At 38.3% G+C, this 24,263-nt stretch overlaps 1 protein-coding gene across 2 annotated transcripts; it reads right to left on the minus strand.

The window, feature by feature from the left end:
• Positions 1 to 237: 237 nt before the first annotated feature.
• On the minus strand, positions 238 to 24,046 carry PI15 (peptidase inhibitor 15). Of its 2 annotated transcripts, none has more exons than XM_060775500.2 (6): positions 23,796 to 24,046; positions 22,997 to 23,277; positions 5,977 to 6,095; positions 5,039 to 5,171; positions 4,806 to 4,921; positions 238 to 2,558 (listed from the first exon to the last, which is right to left on the minus strand). In XM_060775500.2, exons 2-6 carry the CDS (start codon positions 23,267 to 23,269, stop codon positions 2,423 to 2,425), a joined length of 777 nt encoding a protein of 258 aa, XP_060631483.1. In that variant the 5' UTR covers positions 23,270 to 23,277; positions 23,796 to 24,046; the 3' UTR covers positions 238 to 2,422. The 2 variants fall into 2 exon arrangements, with proteins under 2 accessions (XP_060631483.1, XP_060631482.1); XM_060775499.2 differs by having other exon boundaries at positions 22,997 to 23,323; positions 23,796 to 24,045.
• Positions 24,047 to 24,263: the final 217 nt, after the last annotated feature.

The raw sequence follows: 24,263 nt of genomic DNA on the forward strand, positions 1-24,263 counted from the left end.
ATGCATACATTATATATCTATTTTTCATAATTCTTCAAGCAACAGTACAGAATCATGTATTTACAATTACTAGATCTGTTTAGAAAGCAAACTGGTCCTTCTGCCAGTTTTTATGCTTTTAATGTAATGACTTTTAAAAAAACATATTAAAATATATAAGAGCTGCTGTTTGCTTGTCATTCGTACCAGCATCCATAGACATGACATCATGTAAAATGAGCTTATTTCACCACTAGCTTATATCACCAAGTCAGTATTTATTTATTTATATCCCACTTTTCTCTTAAGATGGGTTGCCAGATGGAAAACTAGAGATGTTTACCTTTAATGTTTGTGTAAATGCAAGAATTTCAACCATTGTTGATTGTCATGCAACCAGCTAACAAGCAATACCTGGTGTTAATGCCCATTTCTATAAACAATTAAAGGTACAAAAGCCCTCTCCAAATTTAATTTTGGCATCTCTAGCACTAGGTCAGTCTGAGGGGAAATTTATATTTTGGTTTGGATATGAGTTCTGTCAACATGCTGAATATGTTGTTACCTAGTCATGGAATACATTTAGTTGATGACTCTAAAGCACAGATATGAGGGTAGAAATAAGGCACAAGACAGGAAAGTGTGTCCTCTAGGGAGTGTGGGGGTATATTTGCCATGTTGAGGGTGAGAGACAGGACCAATTTAACAAAGAAAGACCTTTTTTTGAAAAAGAGACCTTAAACATAAGTTATTTTGTGGTGTTAAAGAAAGGCCCGTCCAGAGTCTGAACCAGTCCAGGGAGGGCAAGAAACATGGCAAAATGCCTCCTTGCCCTCAGTTTGGTTGCACCGCTCCAAAGCCTCCTGGGTGTCACTGCAGCCCCCAGTCTCCCACAGGGTCTGACTCCAGGGAGGGTTGTACTTGGATGTTCATGGACAATACTAACCACGTGAAATGTTTTCATTTAGCATCACAGGAGCAGGTCCTCCAGCAAAACATGCACCACATTAAAAAAAATCCATCCAGTTTCAAACTGTTATGCAGGCCAATCACAAAACTCACAATTTTTTTTCTTTTAAGTGACTGCATGTGTCCCTTTTATTATTGCATTACTGAATCTTCAAGTGGCAATGACTCTCAAGCCACTTTACATTATTTTTGCATCAGGCAAATCATGAAGGGGAAAACGTGACTTTCTCAGTATTGTTGGAGTATAACTCCTATAAATTTTTAGCCAGCTTAATCCAACCACCCCCATTGAGGATGAAGAAACTGCAGTCAAACACCATACACTAGAGATACGCATATCATCTTCCAAGTGAAAACACTAGGGAGGTGGGTCCTGCTCCCAGCCCCATTCTGAGAATTAGGTATGCTATGGGCTCTGTCCATGTATTACAATATTGTTATTATCAGCAGTTAAGTGCTCTGTTAGCAAGCGAGAGACATCAAATCCAAACAATATAGGTGACACATCATTTATATGTGCTCTGAAAGAACTTAAGAGCCCAATTTCATGCTACTGAGAAAACCCTGGGATCTGCCTTATTCTAGCAGCAGAGAGCACCATTTCAAGAGGGCAAATAGTCCACAACACAGCACCCTGGACTATATAGCCCCAGGCAATACTAACAAGAGAGAGGACAAGGTATGTCAAAAAGAATGCAGCCAGGTAGCTCTGCTTCTCTCTTGTATCTAGGATGTTATTTTAGTAATAGCAGCAGAAGCAGCAGCTTTAATCTACCATCAGAGTTACAGTCAATCTGCAGATCTGTACATATATGTGTAAGGGAAAATACAAACATGGACTTTGGTTCCCTAACAGTATAGATTCTTGAACAAGAAACATCATTGTAATTTTTTCCTACTTACTAAAATATCTGAGGAGCAATGGCCATTTCTGAAGATAAGACATCTATGGGCCCTTCCAGACAGGGCCCCAAATGCAGGCCCTGTCGAACTTTCACCAGAGGCATCCAAACAACACCTCTGGTAAAACAGAATTTGGGACCCCATTAGACCTGGGAGTGGGGACTTAAATCCATAATGAAGCGGGTTCATCGTGGGTTTAAGCCCTGTCTGGAAGCATTCTATGTTATTTCTTTTAATATAATACTTTGCATTCATTCTGTGGAATAATAAGCATAGAAAAATAACCCAGAGATAATACTGTTCTGCATAGCCAGATCTGGCACTTTTTTCTCATGTTTGTCAGAAGAATTGCATATAGTTACATGGTATTCATTTAATTCCTTGCCCTGTTGAACTGAAGTGTTTGAAGCTGAGACAATCCATTCAAACAATTACACAAAGCACACTAAAATAATAATTACAATATACATAAATATATACATACATACAATATGTGCAAATTTCAATATACAAAATACTGTTACATACTCATATCAAATGATATAAGCAGTTATTAAAATGTTGCACAACTTTACTTAAACCAATATAAATGATTTGATGTCACTCCCGGAAAGCATAGATTGTTAGTGCAAGAACCTCCATAACTGGGGGGACAAGCAGAACATGGTACTCCTACTTTATATGGTGCTTCTCCAATCCAATTACCCCTGAAGAGAAAAAAACCGCATATCGTTAGTGCTTAGAAGAAGAAAAATTGAGTGCTATCAATTTGTTCTGACCAAGCCTTAATTTTTCCATATGCTACGTGTAGGCCTGACATTTTCCTATGATTTGCCACAAAAAAGACACAACTTGGATTTGGGTGGACATATATGGCTTTTGGATATTTACTAGCTCCCTCATAATGTTCCAAAATACAATCCATTGCCATTTACTGGTGGTGGAGAGTTGACTAGGCAGCATCCATTCCAGCACTGCAGTCAGGAAGAAAGAAATAAGTTTCCTCTCCAATATTATGCTCTATGCTTTTATATAGGGTTATAGCCACTGGAGTTTTTAGCATCTATGCTTGTGAATGTACAGTTGAAGTTTATAGGCAAATCTTTAAGAAATCTGAGATAGAAGGAGGAGGAGGTAGAAGAGGAGACCGTCCAATGGTGATAGAAACTCCTATGGTGATTTTCATACATTTCATAACTATTGCTTCTTCCTATGCCTGGCAGATTCATAGTAAATTAAATTTTAAAAAATGTATTTTTAAAAAATGGTATTGAAAAACGTTTTGCTATTTATTCTTTAATAGTCAATCCTAGATCCTTAAGCCATGCTGACAATTCTGATGGCTGCAATTCCATAGCAGATATGCATTCATGATTACTATGTAGTCACAGTTGTGGCACTATTGCCACAATTATAACAGTGCCCCCTCCAACAACATACTTTACCAGGCCTCCCTCGTGGGGAAACAAGGGATCCCATTGTGCTTGCAATCAGGACGTGGATGAAAACATTTCCACCCTTCCCCTGGCAGCCAGCAAGACTTTAATAATCAGAAATGGGATCCTATCCCTACACATTTGCTTTTTGCAACTTTGCTGGCTGGTGAGAGAGGGGTAGAAACATCATCAGCCCAATTTCCAATTGAACAGGCTCCTTTCTCTCTGTGTAGCTGATGCACAATAAAGTAAGTTTGAAAATGGGATCTCACCATAACATACCATTTAGTTACACAACTAATATTATTACAGTTTTTTCTTGTGTCAGAAGTGACTTGAGAAACTGTAAGTCACTTCTGGCGTGAGAGAATTGACCGTTTGCAGAGATATTGCCCAGGGGATGACCAGATGTGTTACCATCCTGTGGGAGGCTTCTCTCATGTCCCCACATGGAAAGCTGGAGCTGACATATGGGAGCTCACCCTGTCTCACGGATTTCAACGGCTAACCTTCAGGTCAGCAGTTCAGCCAGCACAAGGGTTTAAGCCACTGCACCACCGTGGCTCCTTAGGTTATTATATAATTATCATAAAAGCCAGAAATCTGAGACTTAGAATTTTGCAACATGTGCTATTTAATGATATAATTAGATTATTACATAATTAAATAGCACATGTTCCAAAATGTGAAGTACCAGAATTCTGGCTTTTATGATAATTATTTACCCTGTCTCCATTCTATAGACTCAAGTTGGTATAAAAGCCATTACATTCTTACTGGGTTTTACCAAATGCATTGATTTAGATTTATAGGGTAAATATGTGCAAACAGTCAAGATGAAAACATCAAGACCTAAATGCAATGCAATCATAGGAGAGTGAAAATACACACTTGTGCTGCAATACAACTTTGGGCAAGCAGTTATGCAAAGAATTTGTGAAACTAGTTTAGTAAAATGTTATCATTCCAGCTGTACAGACCACTACATGAGTGATTGTGCAGAGTCAGCATTGAATATCACCTTACATTGGTGAAAATACACAACTGTTAGCATGACAGGCCTTGTGGTATTGTAGGACTGGGGAACATGTAGCTCCCCAGATGCTGTTGGGCTCACATCTCAACATCTTTCCATATATATTTGCTGGTACTTTTAAATGCACACAGTCTTACAAAAATGCATTTAGATGACAAGTTGCCAGATAGGGACTACTGCAGGCCCTGAGATTTTAGGGCAAAATCCAAAACCTAGGGACATCTCCTTGGGGTGTAAAAGGAGATGGGCAGGCCCTGGTGACATTCCTAGAGTCTTATTATAAAGAGTAGTCTCCGTTGAAGCCATTGCCCATATTACATTAAACATTCACCATGGTTAAAACTTCTAAGCCTAACGAATTAAGAGAAACACAAAGACAGAATCATGCCCAAGACCTAAAATTTATTAACCCCAGCACAAGCAGATGGAATGTGTGCTGACTCGACATGTAAAATCAGGTGAACAGAAACAGAACTACTTACTTTGGTGCATAGTTGCATACCAAGTAAACAGCTCGCCGCCAAACTGCGCCCCAGACATTCATGTTGTGGCATGTCTGGATTGCACAGCCAATTCGATTGGAAGTAGCCCAAACCATCTAGAGAAACAGTAATACTCTTTTATTAAAAACCATATTGTAAAAACAATACTTCTTAGCCCAGGAGGTCTGGGTTTAAGTGAAAACATGATACAGGAGAAACCGAAGTCTTATTACCTGGGTATAATGTGTGCACATTGGCCCATAGCATCTCATAGGACATCTTGGATTACAATCCTGGGGATAGGGAAAGGCATAGTCTTTCACTTCATCATACCATGGCTTCACGAGCTGGAGAATGGATCGATATCTAGGTATATAATCAGAAGTGTGGGGGATTCTTCAATATTATTGATGTACATATAATATATAGATTAAGCCATCATTATTTTTTCTATGTAAAAAATAAATTAAACTATGCACACAAGAGAACATTTAATTGAAAAAGTGACTGGCACTACCATTTCAATGATCGTGGTGGCTTGAAAAACAGAGCGCAGTCTTCATAAACTGACCCTAATAATGTTTTGAGTTCACTGTCTTCAGTATTAGAGATTTTTTTAAAAGGAGGGGGAGGAGAAAGAGTGTGTAAGTACCATTAGCTACTTATTTCAAAATAGCAATACAATAAAATATAAAAGCATGTATAGACTTAACAATAACTGAAACGAAATTATTTTTCCTTTGTACAAATACAACTAGAATTTGCTTGAAAAATATTCAGTTAATTGTTAAATAGTAAATTTATCAAGTACTTAAAAGAATCATATATGGGCAAAAATGGTCACCACTTGGAACTCATTCAATGTCAAAAACATATTTTTCAATGCAGAAAATGGCACTTTGTGCACAGAAGACATTGTTTTCTGTGAATAAAATAAATTTTATGTACAGAATACAACAGAAAATTGAGTTTTCTGTGCAGAAAATTCTGTTTATACCACAAAAACCAAACTGCAATCTTCCAAAATAGTGCAGTTTTCATTTATTTCCCCACAGCAAGAAAATGTGTTAACATTTTTTGTGCCTATGAAAATGAAATATATGAATCCCATTCTAAGTTCATATAGATCTGAGAGTGCTCAGAATTCATTAAATGGAAGTTAATAGCCTACCTTCCAGTGCGAACAGACAGATTTTGTCCAAGGAATCTCAATAAGTAGGAAGGGCCATGGTCCCAAATGCAGGTAGCAGCCCATGCTTCAGCTGACTTAGCTAAGTTTTCATCCCACACCTGGAAAAATACAAATTCTTTAGTTCTATAAGACTCAAAGAAGTGGGGAGTTCAAACATATGAGTCATACTGGAGAAAGCATGAGAAAGAAACAATTGTCTTATCTTGTATTAGTATTTTAGGTAAGTTATATAAATTTTCTATGTATTATTAATAACGTATGTTGTATATGATGTGGGTTTTGTTGAATGGCATCAAATGGGTGCCGTATGTGAGCCACTCTGAGTCCCTCAACCAGGGAGAGAAGGCGGGATAAAAAACAAAGTAAATAAATAAAGAGTATTAGTGGGGCAAAGCTTTCCCTCCTTGTATAACCCAATTGGTTGCTCCATATTTATTACCCCCAGCCTGATTAACCAAACTTTAAGGTGAATCAACTAATTGAGGCTGCAATCCTAAACAATTGACTAGAAAACAAATTTCAGTTGAGTTCCTTCTGAAGAAACATAACCAAATTGTGATGTCAAACAGTATTTACTGCATATGCATTTAACTCACCCTCCAAACTGTAGTATAGCCCAGGCATGGGCAAACTTGAGCCCTCCAGATGTTTTGGACTTCAACAATTCCTAACAGCTGGTATGGCATCACAAGAGCTCTGTGAAATAGTTACAGCTAAGGACATCATGATATATGTATACAAGGAACAGGGGTTATTTTCTTCCCTCATCAAAGTTTATTCACTTGTTTCCCACATCAAAAAGTGATCCCATGTCAAAACCTTCCTATACTGCATTATGTAAGTTTTTGAATCATAATATGGGCATTCTTCCAATAAAAATAAAATTTATCATATTTATGTCACTGTGTACAGCTGTATGAAGGACTTTGGTACATACTCTGGGATGAGGGAAATATTCTTACTAGTGTAGAAATTCTGAAATGATAGTTCTAAAAAAAGGTGTGCTTTTTATGGCTTCTACCATTTAAAGTCATTTAGCTTTTAACTGTTTTGATGAGGGAAACAAACAACCCTTGTGCCCTTGTATACATACATCATGATGTGACAGAGTATAATCCTATGAGTATTTGTGAAAATGCTGGAATTGAATTTTCAATGGGAAAGTGGCTGGGTTTTTGTACCCTGTCTTGTTGAGGTCTTCAAATATTTCAGATTAGATTATATATTTCTGCAAAGCCAACACATTTGAACAGAAAATAAGCATTTTTTTCCTATGAATCCAGTTTTTGTGAACAGGTCACATACTGCAAAGAGACCCACCAGAAAGATACAGAAAAAAATCATAACTTTTGCAATTCTTTAAAACTATCCTTATTCTAGAGTTTTTTCCCTGAATTAGTTGCATTTATGTTGGGAATGATTTTTTAATAAAAGTTTTCCACTAATATTAAATCTGCATGTGGTACATCTTCATCCAATTAAATTCAGTTGTATGAGAACTGAAAAGACATGATCGTGCCAAAATCCTTCAAAAGAGGTCATTCCTTTGCTTCTCCTTCTTTTTAATATTTCAGGAAGTCCTTTGTAATAAAATGAGATCGTTTCCAGTCTTTATTTGTCATTCAGACTCTTCTCTGATGTCCAGTTCTTTTTGGCTTGGTGTTTTAAAACATATTCAGTAATCATTTTGGCTCCATCTAATCATCAGCTGTTACAGAGAAACTCACCATGTATATTATCTCAAAGAGAAGTGGGAAAACTGAACATAGGGCAGCATTTCTCAGCCTGCGGATTGGGACCTCTAGGAGGCTTGTGAGGGGCTTTCATAGGGGTACCAAAGGCCATCAGAAAACACATATGGTCTTAGGTATCCCTTTGGCAGAGAAGGCAGAAGATCTCTCCGCCTGTCCTTCACTTTTTGGAAACTGACAGCAAATCCTACCACCAAAAACTCTCCTCTTGCTCTCTGTATGTAGGTGAAGAAACACTCCAAAACTCAAGATAAATGCCCACCAAATCCTTCCAGTAGTTTGTTGGGCATGGGAATTCTGTGTGCCAAGATTGGTTCAATTCCATCACTGATGGAGTTCAGAATGCTCTTTAATTATAGGTGAATGATAAATCCCAGCAACTACAACTCCCAAATATCAATGACTATTTTCCCCCAAACTACACCAGTGTTCACATTTGGGCATATTAAGTATTCATGCCAAGTTTGGTCCAAGTCTATCATTGTTCACATTCACAGTGCTTTCTGGATGTAGGTGAACTACAACTCCAAAACTCAAGGTCAATGCCCACCAAACTCTTCCAGTATTTTCTGTTGGTCATGGGAGTTTTGTATGCCAAGTTTGGTTCAATTCCATTGTTGGTGAAGTTCAGAATACTCTGATTGTAGGTGAACTATAAATCGCAGCAACTACAATTCCTGAATGACAAAATCAATCCCGCCCCAACCCCATCAGTATTCAAATTTGGGTGTATTGGGTATTTGTGCCAAATTTGGTCCAGTGAATGAAAATACATTCTGCATATGAGATATTTACATTACGATTCATAACAGTAGCAAAATTACAGTTATGAAGGAGCAATTAAAATAATTTTATGGTTGGGGGTCACCACAACATGAGGAACTGTATTAAGGGGTCATGGCATTAGGAAGGTTGAAAACCACTGACATAGGGCCTCTTAATACTGTACAAATAAAGCGCCATCACTCTGCTGTAGCTGCCATGGAAAATGTTCTATAGAATCCTAGGATTTGAAGTGAAGGATAGGGCATTTAGGTTTTTTTGCAGGCAACTCACTGAACTGTAAACACTAGGACTCCACTAGATGTTGCCATGACAGTTGCAGAGCAATCATAGTACAATAACTATATAGTTTGAAATGGCCTTTAGAAATATAAACTGGATCTACAATGATATATAGCGTAGTCTGGAACTGCGTTACATGGTCTTTTGGACCCATATAATGGAGTTCAATGCTGTTAAAACTGCATTATATGGGTTTACACTGGCCATATGATGCTGTGCCAATCTGTATTATATGGCACTGTAGATCCAGCCATAGAGTGAAATGTTCTATGGTTTCTAAGCTTAACTTCTTAAACAGACCTAGAGGAGTTTCCACAAATATAACTAAACTTTAAAAAAAACAGATGTATGTCTTGCACATTAAATAAATTTGATGTATAGGCATATTCTATCCAAGGTTCATTGGACACTTCTTTTGGCAAATTTGACTAAAATGAAAGTGAAATAAAGAAAAGAATGTCAGTTTGACCTACTTATGTTTCTTGGCTTGCGTTGCTCTGTTGGAGTAATTTCTCATGTTACATTTTTTCTTCTCAAACATAAGAAAACCTTGTACCATTAAATCAAATAGCCTATCATTAGCATTTTGATACAGTGGCCAACCAGATAATCCTGGGAAGCCCCAACACTTGGAAGGAACAAATTACAACAACTATAATATTTCCCTCTATACAATGTTTCTCTATAATCTCTCTCTCTAAACCTATAATGTTTTCTCTCTGTTAATGATAATGTAGCAGTTTGATTTCATAAGCAATGTAACTGCGTGCCCTCTTTTTCCACAGATGAAAACTAAGCAGCTAAGTAACATGACAGTAAGGTCAAAATAGCAAAAGAATTTGAGAATGAACATACCAAGAAGGAGAAGATACAACATTTTGCTTTTTCCTGAGCCTACTGGAAACAGTAAAGATTCTCTTCTTCTCCCTGCTGCTGAGTTAACTGAGTGCAAACAACTTTTGCACTATGAACTGAAATAAGTTGAGAAGAAAGGGGAAAATGGAAGAGAGGCTGTGACATTTTAAAAGCAGCTCAAAAGTGGGACAAATAATGGACACATTTGGCCCTTTATGACTTTGTTGAAGCCCCTAAGTCCCAAGACTTTCATTTTAGATTAAATGAATCATCGGGGGGGGGGATGGGTGATGGTTGCCACAGGGCAGCTCAAAAATAAAATTGGGGATCCATGCAAGAAATGTGCTACACTTTCCCCACTTCTATTAAAAATATAGCAAATACGTTTATTTTGAAGCTTCTGCAAGGCTTTCCTCCACATATTAGATTCCACTGGAGGAAAATAATGTTTTTTGTACTTGACACTAGACTTCTCTCAAGATGAAAAAAATGAAACTTCCTCTATGTTTGGAAGTGAATTGGACCATCATTGAATCCTATTTTAAGACAGGCATCAAGTAATGTCTTCCTAAGTACCCATGAGCATCAGGTGAATTTAGGAAATAGTTCTGTTCTCTAGGAGTAGTCTGGCAGGCGCCACTGCTTTCATCCAGCATCTGTTTCTTGAACAGGTTGTTCTATTGTTCAAGCTAGCCCAATATGAAATAGGTTAGGTTGAGGAAAAAATGACTACTAAAGTAAGGCCACCTGTGAGATTTTAAAATTAGGTCTACCAAAGTCAGGTTCAGCACTCTTGTCAGTTGAATGATACTTGGGCCCTTCTACATTGCCATATAACCAAAACTATCACAGCAGATAATCCACATTATCCACTTTGAACTGGATTATCTGAGTCTACACTGCCATATAATCCAGTTCAAAGCTGATAACCTGGATTTGATGTGGCAGTGTAGAATGGGGCCTAGATCTCAAGAAACCATGGCAACCAATGAGTCTAATAGGATTGCATATGCATTATCAAATGCTCCAGTGTCTTCACTTATTTCAGTTGTCCTTTATAACACTATTTCTACTCTGCTATATTCTTTTTGAGACATGGTAGCCACAAATATATCTATTGAATCAAATGCCACTGGGCTGAATTTCTAAAATACATGAGAAGGGACTGAATTGGACCAAATAAACCATATTAATCTATAAAGCTCTTGGAGACCTCTTTATATATTTTTTAAAAAAGTTAACAGATCCAAGCTTTGACAACATCTTTAAGTTGAATGATAAAACTCTGCTAGAATCCTATAGGAACTGTTCGGTTATATAACTTTACATAAATGTGCATCAGGAAAAATGAACAGAAGACCAACGTGCATTGGGCACTTTGGTGACTATGCTACCTAGTAATATTATCTATGCAACCCATTACTGATTATGGACTGTCCTGTTACAATGTTGTAAGTCCCTCACAGGATTCTGGTCATCACTTTCAATATTAGAATGGTCTAAGGAATATAAAAAGTACATACAATTTGGGGGAGGGGGGATCTTCCTAACATTTGAGCAAATGTCTGTATATCATTTGTATCCTATAATTCAAAAACTTTGAAGTTGCATGTTTTCAATCAGTTCCTGGATAGTGTCTTAAATGTGTTTGCGATTAAAGCAAAGACAGACAAAAAAGGAAAAGGGAAAAGAAACAGAACTATGGAAAGCAACCCTGATATTGAGAATTCACCCAGAACTGGACTGGGGTCCAAAGAAGGGCCATGGATATACAGGAAAGACTGTGCGCTCATCAAAAGATTGATTTACTTATGTGCACCACTGCACATCCTTTTCATGAAAAGACAAGTCACTTTCCACCTACTCATACTTTTTTTCTCCTGATTGCTCTAATCATTTCAATAGAGCCATAGAATCTGAGAGTTGAAAAGGGCCACTTGGCTCTTAGGTACAATTGCCTGCTCAATGCAGGATATTTATCAGAACCTGCAGGTCCATCCTTTTTTGAAAAGACATACAGAGAAGGAAATCCCATTGTCTTTCTAGGCAACTGGTTCCATCACCAAACTGTTCTCACTATTTATTAGAGCAGCAAATTGCCACTATACCACCCAGAATCAGGAAACACGAATTTGGTTTGACTCCTTAAGACCTTCTCAACTCTTTAAATATTTTGGATTAGTAAAAAGGATGGAAAATGTTACCATCTGTCTACAAGTATCTGTTTACCCACATGTCGGTTAGAAAGCTAATTGTCTACCCACATGTTGGTTAGGAAGCTCATTTTCAGTTACGTGGTTTTCAACTGTATGGCTGTTGAAAACCATCTAATTGAAAACTAGCTTCCTAACCAAATATGAGTCAGGAATCTACCATAATTGGGGAGGGCACAGTATATTCAATGGTATGTAATAATACTGGATCCAGACCAGTTGACTTCATTATACAGCATCTAATTGAGAGACTTACTTACTTAGGCGATCCCTTGTAGTCTGAGGATGATGGTCCTCCAAGGTCGGTGTTCTGGCAGTGGGTCCATAGGTGACTGTGGAGCCCTATTCTTGATCTGCATCTTCTCCCACAGTGAGGGCATCAGTTTCCAGGTGAAAGGTGGTACCGGTTAGGGTTGGCTTGATGAACCTTCTTCTTGGCATATTTCCCTCTTTTACCCTCCATTCATGCCTCTTCAAATTCTATAGCACTGCTGGTCACAGCTATCCTCCAACTGGAGTGCTCAAGGGCCAGGGCTTTCCAGTTCTCTGTGTCTATGCCAGAGTTTTAAGGTTAGATTTGAGCCCATCTTTAGATCTCTTTTCCTACCCATCAACATTCTGTTTTCCATTCTTGAGTTCGGAATAGAGAAACTGCTTTGGGAGATGGTGGTCAGGCATCCGGACAACATGGCTAGTCCAGCGGAGTTGATGGTGGAGGACCATCACTTCAATGCTGGTGGTCTTTACTTCTTCCAGCATGCTGACATTTATCCACTTGTCTTCCCAAGAGATTTGCAGGATTTTTTGGAGGCAGCGCTGATGGAATCGTTCCAGGAGTTGCATGTGACATCTGTAGACTGTCCACATCTCGCAGGTGTATATCAAGGTTGGGAGGACAATAGCTTTATAAACAAGCACCTTGGAATCCCTACGGATGTCCCGGTCCTCAAACACTCTCTGCTTCATTTGGAAAAATTCTGCACTTGCAGAGCTCAGGTGGTATTGAATTTCAGTGTCAATGTTGATTTTTGTGGAGAGGTGGCTGCCAAGGTAGCGGAAATGGTCAACATTTTCTAGTGTTACACCATTAAGTGTATTTCTGGCATTGGAGAGGGATTGGCTGGTGACTATTGGAAGAGCACTTTGGTTTTCTCGATGTTTAATGACAGGTCGAGCTTCTCATATGCTTCTGCGAAGGTGTTGAGAGTGGCTTGTAGGTCTTATTCTGAATGTGCACAGACGATGATGTCATCAGCATACTTGAGTTCTATAATATATGTTGTTGTAATTGAGGGACACTTTTTGGACAATAAACAGATACCTTTTGTTCAAAGAGGAGCCTGTGCAGTCTGTTCCATTAAATCAATAGAAAAAATAGACTGCTGGCACTACACAACAACTTTGTCCATTTTCATGGCTGTAGGTAATGTGTGTCTATCAAAATGTTATTGGTCTATAACTTCCATCATGGTTACCTGGTATTTTACCTTCACCTGATCTATACTAGGCTACATTCTAATGATGTACAGGGTACCAGAAACATCACACATTGCTCTAACAAAACAGTATCTTAAAATACTTGCAGAAATGAAAATGTACTCAAGCTAATCAAATAAAAAATCATAACTATAGTCTCACAGGCAAAGACTATCATATTACATTTCAGCCCATATCTTCTTCTTAGTAGGTCTTGCTATTAAGAGAGAGAGAATAATTCAACTTTAATTCAGGACCCATCCAGACAGGGCCCAAAATGCGGGGCCTTTTGGTCTTTTACCAGAGGCATCCAACCGACAACTCTGGTAAAAGTGAATTAGTTCAGGAAAAAGCAGGTAAACCCTGCTTTGTCTCAAATTAGTTAAATACCCCATTAGACCCAGACCTCCCTGAAAGGCCTGGGTCTAATGAGGTATGGGGACTGTGAGAACTGACTCCTGGGTAGTCCCAGGACTACCCAGGGATCAATCCCCACAGCCCTCTTGGTTTTTCGGACTCCATGAGGCTGGAGAACCAAGAGGGCACCCACCCCCTCCCCAATCCCCCTCCCCCAAAAGCCTTAAAAGTAAAAAAAAACTTACCAGGCCACCATTACATCATTACAGCAGGCCTTCAGGTGTATAGAAATGATGTGCCAGGAGGCAGGTGGGCTAGGAGCAAAATTGCCCCACCACCACCACCACCACCTGGCATATCATTTCTACATGCCAGGAGGCCTGCCAGAGCATCAGCAGCCCAGTGAGTTTTTTCTACTTTTAAGGTTTTTCCTAGGGGGTCTGGGTGCCCTCCCAGTACTTATCAGAAGGGCATCTAGACACACACACCCAAGGGAAACCCCAGGTTTTGGGAGAGGATGTGGGGAGAAAAATCCATGCTGAAGTGGGTTTCTAAAATCCACTTTGTCATGGCTTGTTTCTCAGTGTGGAAGTGCCCTCAGTCAGCTCATTTTTTATGCTTTTATTCCACTTTAATTGCCATGGCGGCATTCCATGTAATTTGATGGTTTATAGTTAATGAGGCCCAAGAACTTTCTGGCTCAGAATCCTAAGTGCCCCCTCCAAAACTGGAAATCTCAGGATTCCACAGAATGTTGCCCTGGTGGTTAAAATGGAATGACAGAGCTGTTAACAGTTTAGTGTGATAAGAATCTAACTCTTATCAGGCAGTGAGATGATTTCAAGTCTACACCTGAACCCCTACCAAATATTGCTGAGAAAAAGACTTAAAAATACTAAAATCTGTAGTCATTTTAACTTCTGCTGCTTTTTGTTGTTGCTTTTATTGATTATAAGTGTTTAACCCTTAAAAAAAGGTTAGTCTTAAAAGTGTGAGCCATTTTGAGTGCTCCAAACCACAGTAAAATATAATAAATAACCCAAAATTCTAATGCTTCAAAAGTGATTAAATTACATTTTCTTCTAGCAGCCATGTCAGGAAGAGAAAAATATATTATGAGCTGAGTGTTAAGATTGTTTAAAAAGTCAGCTTTAGTTCCAAGACAGCATCTTGATTTGTATCCAACTATTAAGTCACAAATGTTCATGCTGGATTGTTTAGCTCTAAAACGATTAGCAAGCTTATGGAACACTACAGCATCTGCCTCTGATGTCAATGGAATAATAATGCAATGTGAAAAAACATGTTTTATTAGCATAATAAGACTTAGGACTGGACAATTGGTTCCACTGAAGTCAATGGGAATCAAAATTACTCCTAGTTCTATTGACAGATGTGGTCATTAAAGTGAGAAAGTACAATTTTCCCATATTAATCCCTACAAAAGGGGTGTGAATTCTCCACTATCAGCCATCTTTATCACAGAGAAACACAGCATCCAAGTGGTCTGTTTCAAGGCCTTCCACACAGGTGTATAAAATCCACATTGAACTGGATTATATGGCAGTGTGGACTCAAAGCAGATATTGTGGATTATCTGCCTTGATGATTTGAATGCAATATTCCTGCTTCTTGGCAGGGGGTTGGACTGGGTGGCCCATGAGGTCTCTTCCACTTCTTTGATTCTATGATTCTATGATATTCTGAGTTATATATCTGTATGGCCCAATGTTGCTTATAAGAATCTTAGAAAAAGAAGCAAATGTTTTCCACTTAATCCCTAGAAAATAATGGGAGAGGTGGATTTTGTATTTTATATAAATGCTACACAACCTGACAAAATCACATTTCATGACAAAGGAAAGCGGTTATCATCCTAATTCCCTTTTTTCATGCTATTAGACTAACTTATTTTGCTCTGTTTAGTAATATGTAGCCATCCAAGATGTGACTTTGGGATAAACAGCATTCTTTCATAGAAAAACAATGGCCCTTTCAGAAATAGATGAATTCTTTACTCAGTAGGTAACAGAATTTCTGCTTATCCAGCCTATTTGCAACATTAAAATGCATTCAGTGGAAGCTGAAATGAAATGAAATGTTATATTGTAGTGCTGCTGTAGAACATAGTAATTCATCTCCCGAGAGCTAGTAGTGAAAGGCTCATGTTACTGGCAGGTGCTCCAGAGTGTGCATTGGCTTCTTACAACATTCCAGGAAGAACTTAAGATGCTGGTCAGAACCAATAATACTCTAAAGAAATTAAGTGCTACATATCTTGGATGTTAACTCCATCATGAAGAAATCAATCTACTTCAGGAATATATCAATTTCACATTTTAGGTCTGATCTATCTGATGGTTGTGAAGTATGAAAAATGCCCTAAATGTAATCCTTGTTTTCCTCAAATTATGCACACACTGTTTTATAGTTGCTTCTAACATGCTGCTTGATAAACAAAATTTGAGATGGGGCTTGCATTACAAAATAAGTGTGTTCTGGTCCATGTTAATAACATGTGAAGTATGAATAGAGTCAGTTTATTATAAAACTAGCTGTACCCAGCCACGCATTGCTGTGGCCCTCAGAAAACAGAGGATTTGCAGACATGAAGCAATCTGGGCTAGGGAACTCCACCCACCAAAGGTTTCCTGCTGGCTAGTAGAAGCCAGGCTGTTAAGGTGCAAGGTGGTATGGAAAATAAAGTAATGAGAAGCAGCCACTGAAGCTGCAAGGCTTTTCAGTTATATTCATGCTGGCCAAAACACTCAAAAAAGCCTCTTTGAAACAGAGGCTGGGTGGCCATCTGTTGGGGTGCTTTGAAGGTGATTTTCCTGCTTCTTCACAGAATGGGGTTGGCCTGGATGGCCCACCAGATGTCTCCCAATTCTAGGACTCTCTGATTCTATATCCTTCTCTTCCCTTCACCAGTTTCCCCCTTTCTTTCTTTGTTCCTTCCCTGCCTCTTCCCTTCCTTTCCTCTCCCATCCCTGCCTCCTTTCCCTTATAAGGGTTAACTTATACACAAACATATACAGAGTAAAATTCTTGAATGCATCAAATGGCCAAGCTAATGAGAGAATTCTTGATGCTGTCATTCAAAAAATCCAAATTTCCAAGCTCTAGAACAGTGGTTCCCAATCTTTGGTCCTTCAGGTGTTTTGGACTTCAACTCCCAGAAATCCCAGCCAGCTTACCATCTGTTAGAAGCTGAAGTCCCAAATATCTGGAGAACCAAAGCATGGGAACTGCTGCTCTAATAATGGCAATGGAAAGTGGAAGCAGAGGGCAGCAGGTGCTCTGATGACTGGTGGGTGACAGCAAATGCCATCCTTGTCAGTAAATTAAGATGCCATGCTAATTCACAGTGTTCCCTTTAGACTTTGACTGCCAATCTCTGTACCACAGTTGAAAAAGGACTCACACTAGTGAGACTTCCCACAACAATCATCAACAACAGGATTCCAGGCATTTTCATGAGCTGATACTCACATTTGTGGAATACATTTCAGAGCTGCAGAGGAGGGCTTAAAAGCACTCTCTTTAAATATTTAAAGGCCAAGAGGTTTCAAGACAGATTTCTCTTCCTCCAGGCACGAATTCATTCTACCAAGTCAAGAACTGACTTTCCATCCCTCCCACACTTTTCCAGACTATGAAAAGTGTATTGAAACATCTGTGGATCCGGGTGGGAGGCAGACTGCATTGGATAATACAGAACGTTGGATGAGCAAAGGTTGGATAAGTGAGACTTTACTGTAGTTGCATCAGCAGAATGTGCAAAGAAATGTTTTAACTTTGATTATTAAATTGGTCCCATTATCCCTACTGAAAAGTAATCTGTCCCAAAATATACTGGATCTGAATAATCATTTTAAGTCCCCACCCCTTCATGAACCTTCTCTCAATTCCTGCATTTGTTTTCTTTGTTCTTAATATCAATAAACTGAATAATTTTCCAAAAGAGTCTCCAGTTTTTTTATATGGCCTAAAATGGAGGTGAACAACACGTGGTCCAAGAGCTTCTGGCATCTCTTCAGATAATTTCAAAGAGGTTTTTGGCCTAATTTTGAAGGCCTCCTGGAAGCCATTGTTTTTTTATATAATATACACATATGCAAGCAGCACAAGTTATGGGAGATATCTAGGTGCTATGATTCCCTTCATCTCCTTCATCAGGAAACAATATTCAGTCTGTCTATTACTTGCAAAGATAGTATCTGCTCAGCCTGCATGCAAATCCACAGCTAAAATTCAATTTTCTATTCTGTTTTTGATTTAACTGATTTCCATGGAAAATTCATCTGTGTTTTTGAATGCCATCCAGCTCCATTTTTTGCTGTTACTCCTTTAGTTCTGTCATGTGGTTGCTGCAGTTCATGTTCCCAAACTTTTGTTCAGCAGGGTACGATGTGCTTACAGAGACTTTGCATTACAGGTTTTGTAATCTTAACACTGGCTCAGTGCAAAAAAACTGAAAAGTCATGGTAATACTGATGGTGTGCAACAAATATGGCAGTGCAACTGCCATTAAATGTCACCATGCTAATTCAAACAAATGCCGTGGTTCAAAGAACTGCTGCTTCTATTTGAATATAATAATCTGGCAATGATAGAAATGAAATAGTTGAAAGCACTGTTTTGCACAATTCAAAAGAAAAATGGAAAAGTGTCAGTATTAGAATGCATTACTGACTACTTGCTACTTTTCATCCATTCTCCATCACTGATTTTCATGTTTAGTTTGTGCTCAAATGTGCCAAGAACCCCTTCTTTCTAACTCCATAACTAAGAATTTATCCTAGCATTCTGCAAAAACATTTTCTCCAACATCTAGCATGCATGTGTAATACAAAAGAAGCCTAGCTCTGAAATGAGAGTTTCCAGAGTCTAATAAGATATTATACAAGCAGATTACTGCAGCTAATGCCAGTGAGCCTTTGGCTGAAGTCAACCAATGAACATTATTCCTTAATTATTCTGGTAGTGACAGACTAGCCCTATGATTATGTGGAATGAGATGGATGCCTCAGGCATTATATTTGGAGTGTCATGAAATAGGAGCTAATTATATGTCCTTTTTCACGTCACCTACAAGAGATACAGATATGTGCTTGGAGCATTTTTCATCTCAAGGGCCCAGATATTTATTTAATTTGGATACAGTACTTGGTTTGTTTACTGGGGGTGCTTGTTGCTTCATTTACTCCAGGCAGCAAAATGTCTTGGTTCAGCCTTAGTCAGTGAGAGTCTGCAAACCATTATTTATTGCATTTTTTAAATTGGGGTGCGACTTCAGAACATATTCATTTTGTATTTCTGAATATCCATGCAGAGAGTATGTATTCATTCTACACTATTTACGGAAAAAACATTCATAAACATTTGTATTCCAGGTGTCAAAGAGGTTTTTGGGGTATCAGGAAACTCATATTTTCAGGTCCTAGTTCCCTAAAAGAACTACATTTGATGTAGTTCTTTCAATACTTCTGATACACATTCTGCCATTGGTAGTTGGTGGCTTCCATGTTAGTGGAGCACTGAATCCATTCTTGTCTAAAGTAATCTTAAAGAACTAAGCTAAACCTATTTTGGCAATACAGTTCAGAACCTTGGATAGATCATTAAAACCCAAACTCATTGCCCCACTGAGAGGAAAGGCACTAGCCACTATTTCCATTTACTTGAAGGAAGGAAAAGTGGCAATCTCAGAATAATTTCTTATGGAGCCCTATTCTTTGAATTTCCACTGATACGTAGTACTAATTATGTACTAAAAAGGTTAAATTCCAAATGATATAGTCAAGATATTTTTTAAAACACAACTCCCAGGCTATTCCAATCAGTATGTCCTTTGGGTGTTGTAATTCACAAAAAATAACTTTCCAAGTTCTTCCACCACATAGTCCATGCTTTTCTGTGTCTGGTTGTAATACTACTAGTTATCTCAAAAAACAGTGTATTTATTGACATTCAGATTATGCCTCCACAAGGCCAAATATCTTATGTGGAAAAGCATACCCCACATGATCTTACCCTTCTACTTGATCCATGTCTTCATGTGAACATGGTTTCATGTACGTAAGAACATCCATTGTGATGTAAGATCTTGTCAAACATCCCAGTGGGAAACAGTGCTATGAAGTATGGTGGCTGTAGGGATGCATTAACATGTGACACTCCCATGCATTAATGGAATGCACACATATTTATGGGGCCATCTGAGTCCCCCTTCCCACCACCATATACTTCCTTAAGGAAAGAGGAAATATGCTATTTTGACTGCCCAACAAGGAAGTAAAACTCAAAATCTGTTTATGGACATGATTCTTTGCACTGATACATGCAGTGAGTAAAACAGCAATCATTACCATAGGGCCCTTCCACACAGCTGTATAAAATCCACATTGAACTGGAATATATGCAGTACGAATTCATATAACCCAGTTCAAAACAGATATTATTGATGATCTACCTTGGTATTCTGGGTTATATGGTTGTGTGGAAGGGTCCGCACTTGCATCTAAGCTAGACGTATAAATATACATTCTTGAATACACATTTGTCCCTTCATGCTCTCCTTATGGTAGATTTTAGTTCAGATTGTGGGATAGAGAGCAAAGGTTCATCTCACCCACATCTAGAAATGAGCAAACTTTATCAAGCTCAACTTGGCACATGTTTTCATCGTACAGTGTTATCTTCATTCGGTCTTGTTTCTATGAGTTTAGAAAGGTTTTTACACATGCATTTATCAAATATACAATTGTCAAATAGCATTCCAGTGAACAAAGCATTTTGGTTCATTCCAAAATGTATGCATTTTGCATCATTTCAAAAGTACTAACCACCTCCGTTTTAAGTTTATCTGAATTGCATCACAAAATTTGAAATCAAACTATGGTCTTAAAAGTTTGAAAATGTTATACATAAAGTTATTTCAAGCCCACACCACATTTTAGCATTTCATTTTGTTTTGAAAGAGCCGAGCAGATCAGTTACCATGAGGTTTTCCAATCCTTTAAAATCCACAAAGTTAGTATTTGGTTGTATTCCAAGAATACCTCCATTTACAAGCCCTCTGAAAGAATAGTTCTAGCATTATGTATTAGGTTTCAAATGTCTGGCACTAAATGTTTGAACACATATTTTGCACACATCTGAAAAAAATATCTGGATTCCATTCTTAGAAAGCCTTGACTAAACACTTGGGCTACTGAGATATCTGGAAGTCTTTCCTCCTCCTTCCTGCCCCCCCCCCCCCCTTTGTATCATCTTCCCAGTTTTTTAACATCTGCAACACTGATGTCTCTTTTCATGTTACTCTGGGGAAAATCATAATTGAAGATCAATGACCTGCATGGATAGTACCATAAAATGAATTTGTATTTGCTGGTAATAGAGACCACGTTGTTGCAAAGGAAAGGAGAAAGCTGTTATCAAAAAATATAGCATTCTTGCCACTGTTGATCTTCTTATATCACTTAAACCAGGAGAGTTCATGATGCTTACTACTGTGACCTTCATTGGAATGGCCAAGTGCCATGGCTATGGGAGTATACCATGTGATCCATCCATCTCATGTTTCCCAGATTTGTATCCTGATGCTTTGGTGATGAGATGGAGCCAGAAAGAAACAGCAGCTGGTTCTTCCCCAATGCAATAGACCAAAAGGGGAGAGGCAGGAAAAGGAAAAAAAAGCATCAATACAGAAGCTCCTCTGTAAGCTGAAAGTTATCGCCCCAAAGGTGCTATTTCTTCCCTGTGTTCAAGGGGGAGGGAAAACAAAATTGTCCCATTTGTGTTTGCAAGGAGGCCTCATTCTGATTGCCAGATGTTCAAGTACTGTTCTTCCTTAATCCCTTCTCTCCCTTTTTGTCTTGAATCTATTTCTACCAGTTTTAATTAGAGTTCCTTGGGAAAAATAGACCCACAAATATATCTCAAAAGCTATTGCCCTTACATCTCAAAGTACAGCAGGGTGTCAATATAAGCAAATCATTTCTGTTTAAAGAGAATTTGTGAAATTGTCTTCTTTTGTGAGAGTGTATAAATACAGCGCTCATAAAACAGCATTACCATGACTTTACTATTGTATTCTGGAACAACAATTCCATACACACATATCAAGAAGCAATTATATTGGGTTCAGTGGAGACACCTTTCCCCCATGATAACTCTTTCAGGATTGAATTTTCCTTCTCAGGGGTAGATTCTTCTCACTTCCTGTTGTCTCACCCCCGTTCTTAACTATGACTCATTTATTAATCAGATGTTTGCAACTCAGGGACTGACTGTACTTGACTAAGGTTAGGAAAGCCAGATCCAATTTGGGCTTCAGCCAATTGCAGATAACCTAACCAATCCCAGAGCTGTTATAAGGATAAAAACAGAAAGGACAACCTGGGAGGAAAGGCAAAATATGGACCCATCAGCAATAAAAAATAGTAGGGCAGAAGCTTTTGTGAATAACAGCCTACTTAATTAGATCCAGAGGAGGTATCCATTAGGTGTAGAGGTGCAGTGGATTTAATACTAATCCACTGAGACTTTCATTGGCTTTATATTTGTTTATTTCACTGTTAATCCACTCAGAAAACAAGTTATTTGGGATAATATGCCAAGCTAGATAAAATACAATATAAAATGTAATAAATGCAAAGCAATAACTGCAAAAAGCAAATGAAGACATCTGTATAAAAACAACAAAAATGATAATCTAGAATAACTGGGCACCAAATGTTTGTTTGTCAAGATGCTAAGAAGATAAAACTATAATTTGAGTCCACTCTTAGTTTCACTCACTAGAGTAGTTATTGTTTCTGCTGCATGCCTTCAATTCATTTCCAACTTACGACAACCTGACGGTGATAATATCAGAGGATTTTCTGGGGCTGAGATTGTGTGACTTGCCCAGATCATCCACTGGGTTTCCATCGTCACATGGAGTCAGATCCTGGTCCAGTGCGCAAAACACTACACCACATTGCCTCTCTACAGAAAGTATTAGTTATGCCATATTTGTGAAAGAGATAGCTTTTATTCAGACTAAGCAGGAATGCTTATGCAAGAGCACAAATGTCTATATCATGCTGGTAGCACTGGAGTTACTCCACACATGCAAATCAGTATAGTGGTTTCAAAAGCCATTGGCCTAGATGACTTAAAAAAAAATTAAAAAAATGGCACCATGTGGTAATATGAAACCTGAGGGTTTTTTTTTCTAGTCCACAAGTCCTAAAGTTCAAAAGGAAGTGCAGGACTAAATGAATGTCTACTTACCATATATTCCATGTTAGATGCAGGTGGAAAGACTTTGCCTCGCACTTGATTGTGATAATCCAGAATGGCAATCATGTCATTCTGTGAAATGTATCGTTTACTTCTGGTTTTGGGGAGGTTCACTGAATCCAGCTGAGTATTCAAAGCCCCTTCAGCATTGGTGGAATCATTGACTGACAGGTACACGTCAGTGGAATTTGGTAAAACTATTGCATTTGTATCACAGACAATGAAAATTAAAAGGGCACTGCCAATGGTTGTGATTACTGTCATTTTGGGGCCTATGGAAAGACAGAATATTACTTTAAGCCAGAAAGTTTAGAAGATCTGTGAAAATGAAAAAAAAAGTTAAGAGCATAAGTGGGATGAATATGAATTACTTTTATTCATGACCTCTACTGCTCACTCAAGTTGATTCATGCAAGAAACAAAATTCAAAATATTTTTCCAGACAATCAAATAAAGCATTACTGTATCTCATATCACCTAGCAACAGTACAGACACAATTGCCCTGTGACATCCAACTGAAGTTATTCATGCAGACCCTCTTAATGCAACTGAAGAGGCTGCAAAGAGCATCTAATATTCTGGATATTAAAAAGATAACATCTATGCTGGTCATTAATGAATAACTTCTGCCCCAATTCTAACTTAGTATACATTCAAAAGCATATCAGCACACAGGAAACATGGAAAGATATAGAAAGAGAGTTATTTCACTAGTACAGTTTAAAATGAGTCTAGCAAGATGTGTATTAATAAAAATGCATGCAAAGCAAACTGAGCTCAATGGCTTACCTCTTTGCAGAATCAAAAAGCCTAGAGTATTGTTCTTCCAAGTTAAACAGCTCTTTTCTGTGTGCTAGTGCGAACCCTTGGAAAGAGGAGTGTGTCTTATTACAACCCCTTAAAGGAAGGGAGGGAAAGACAGAGAGAGAGAAATTTGGAAGAAGAAAAAAAACCTCAGCAGGCTTTCTAGTTGCTGGCTACAGGAGCTGCTAACAGCTTTTATATGTTACAGTAAGCTACAAAGGGTAACTCTTTCCAAAACTCCTTTGCACAGCTTAAATGAAAGGGGGTGGGGTTTTTCACAGAAAACCCAGTGATTGGGTGCCATCTGTTTCTTACTGTAGGATACTAGAGATATTTTTTCACACCCCCTTCTCCCAGACTCTGAAGATGCAAGAAGACAAGCCTTCCTTTCCCCAGTTTTCTGTTTTTAATAGTTGACATTTAGTTTGGTTCTTCTGTGCTAACAATGATGTA

This window comes from Anolis sagrei, chromosome 4 (assembly GCF_037176765.1).
Source record: "Anolis sagrei isolate rAnoSag1 chromosome 4, rAnoSag1.mat, whole genome shotgun sequence".
Lineage (NCBI taxonomy): Eukaryota > Metazoa > Chordata > Lepidosauria > Squamata > Dactyloidae > Anolis > Anolis sagrei.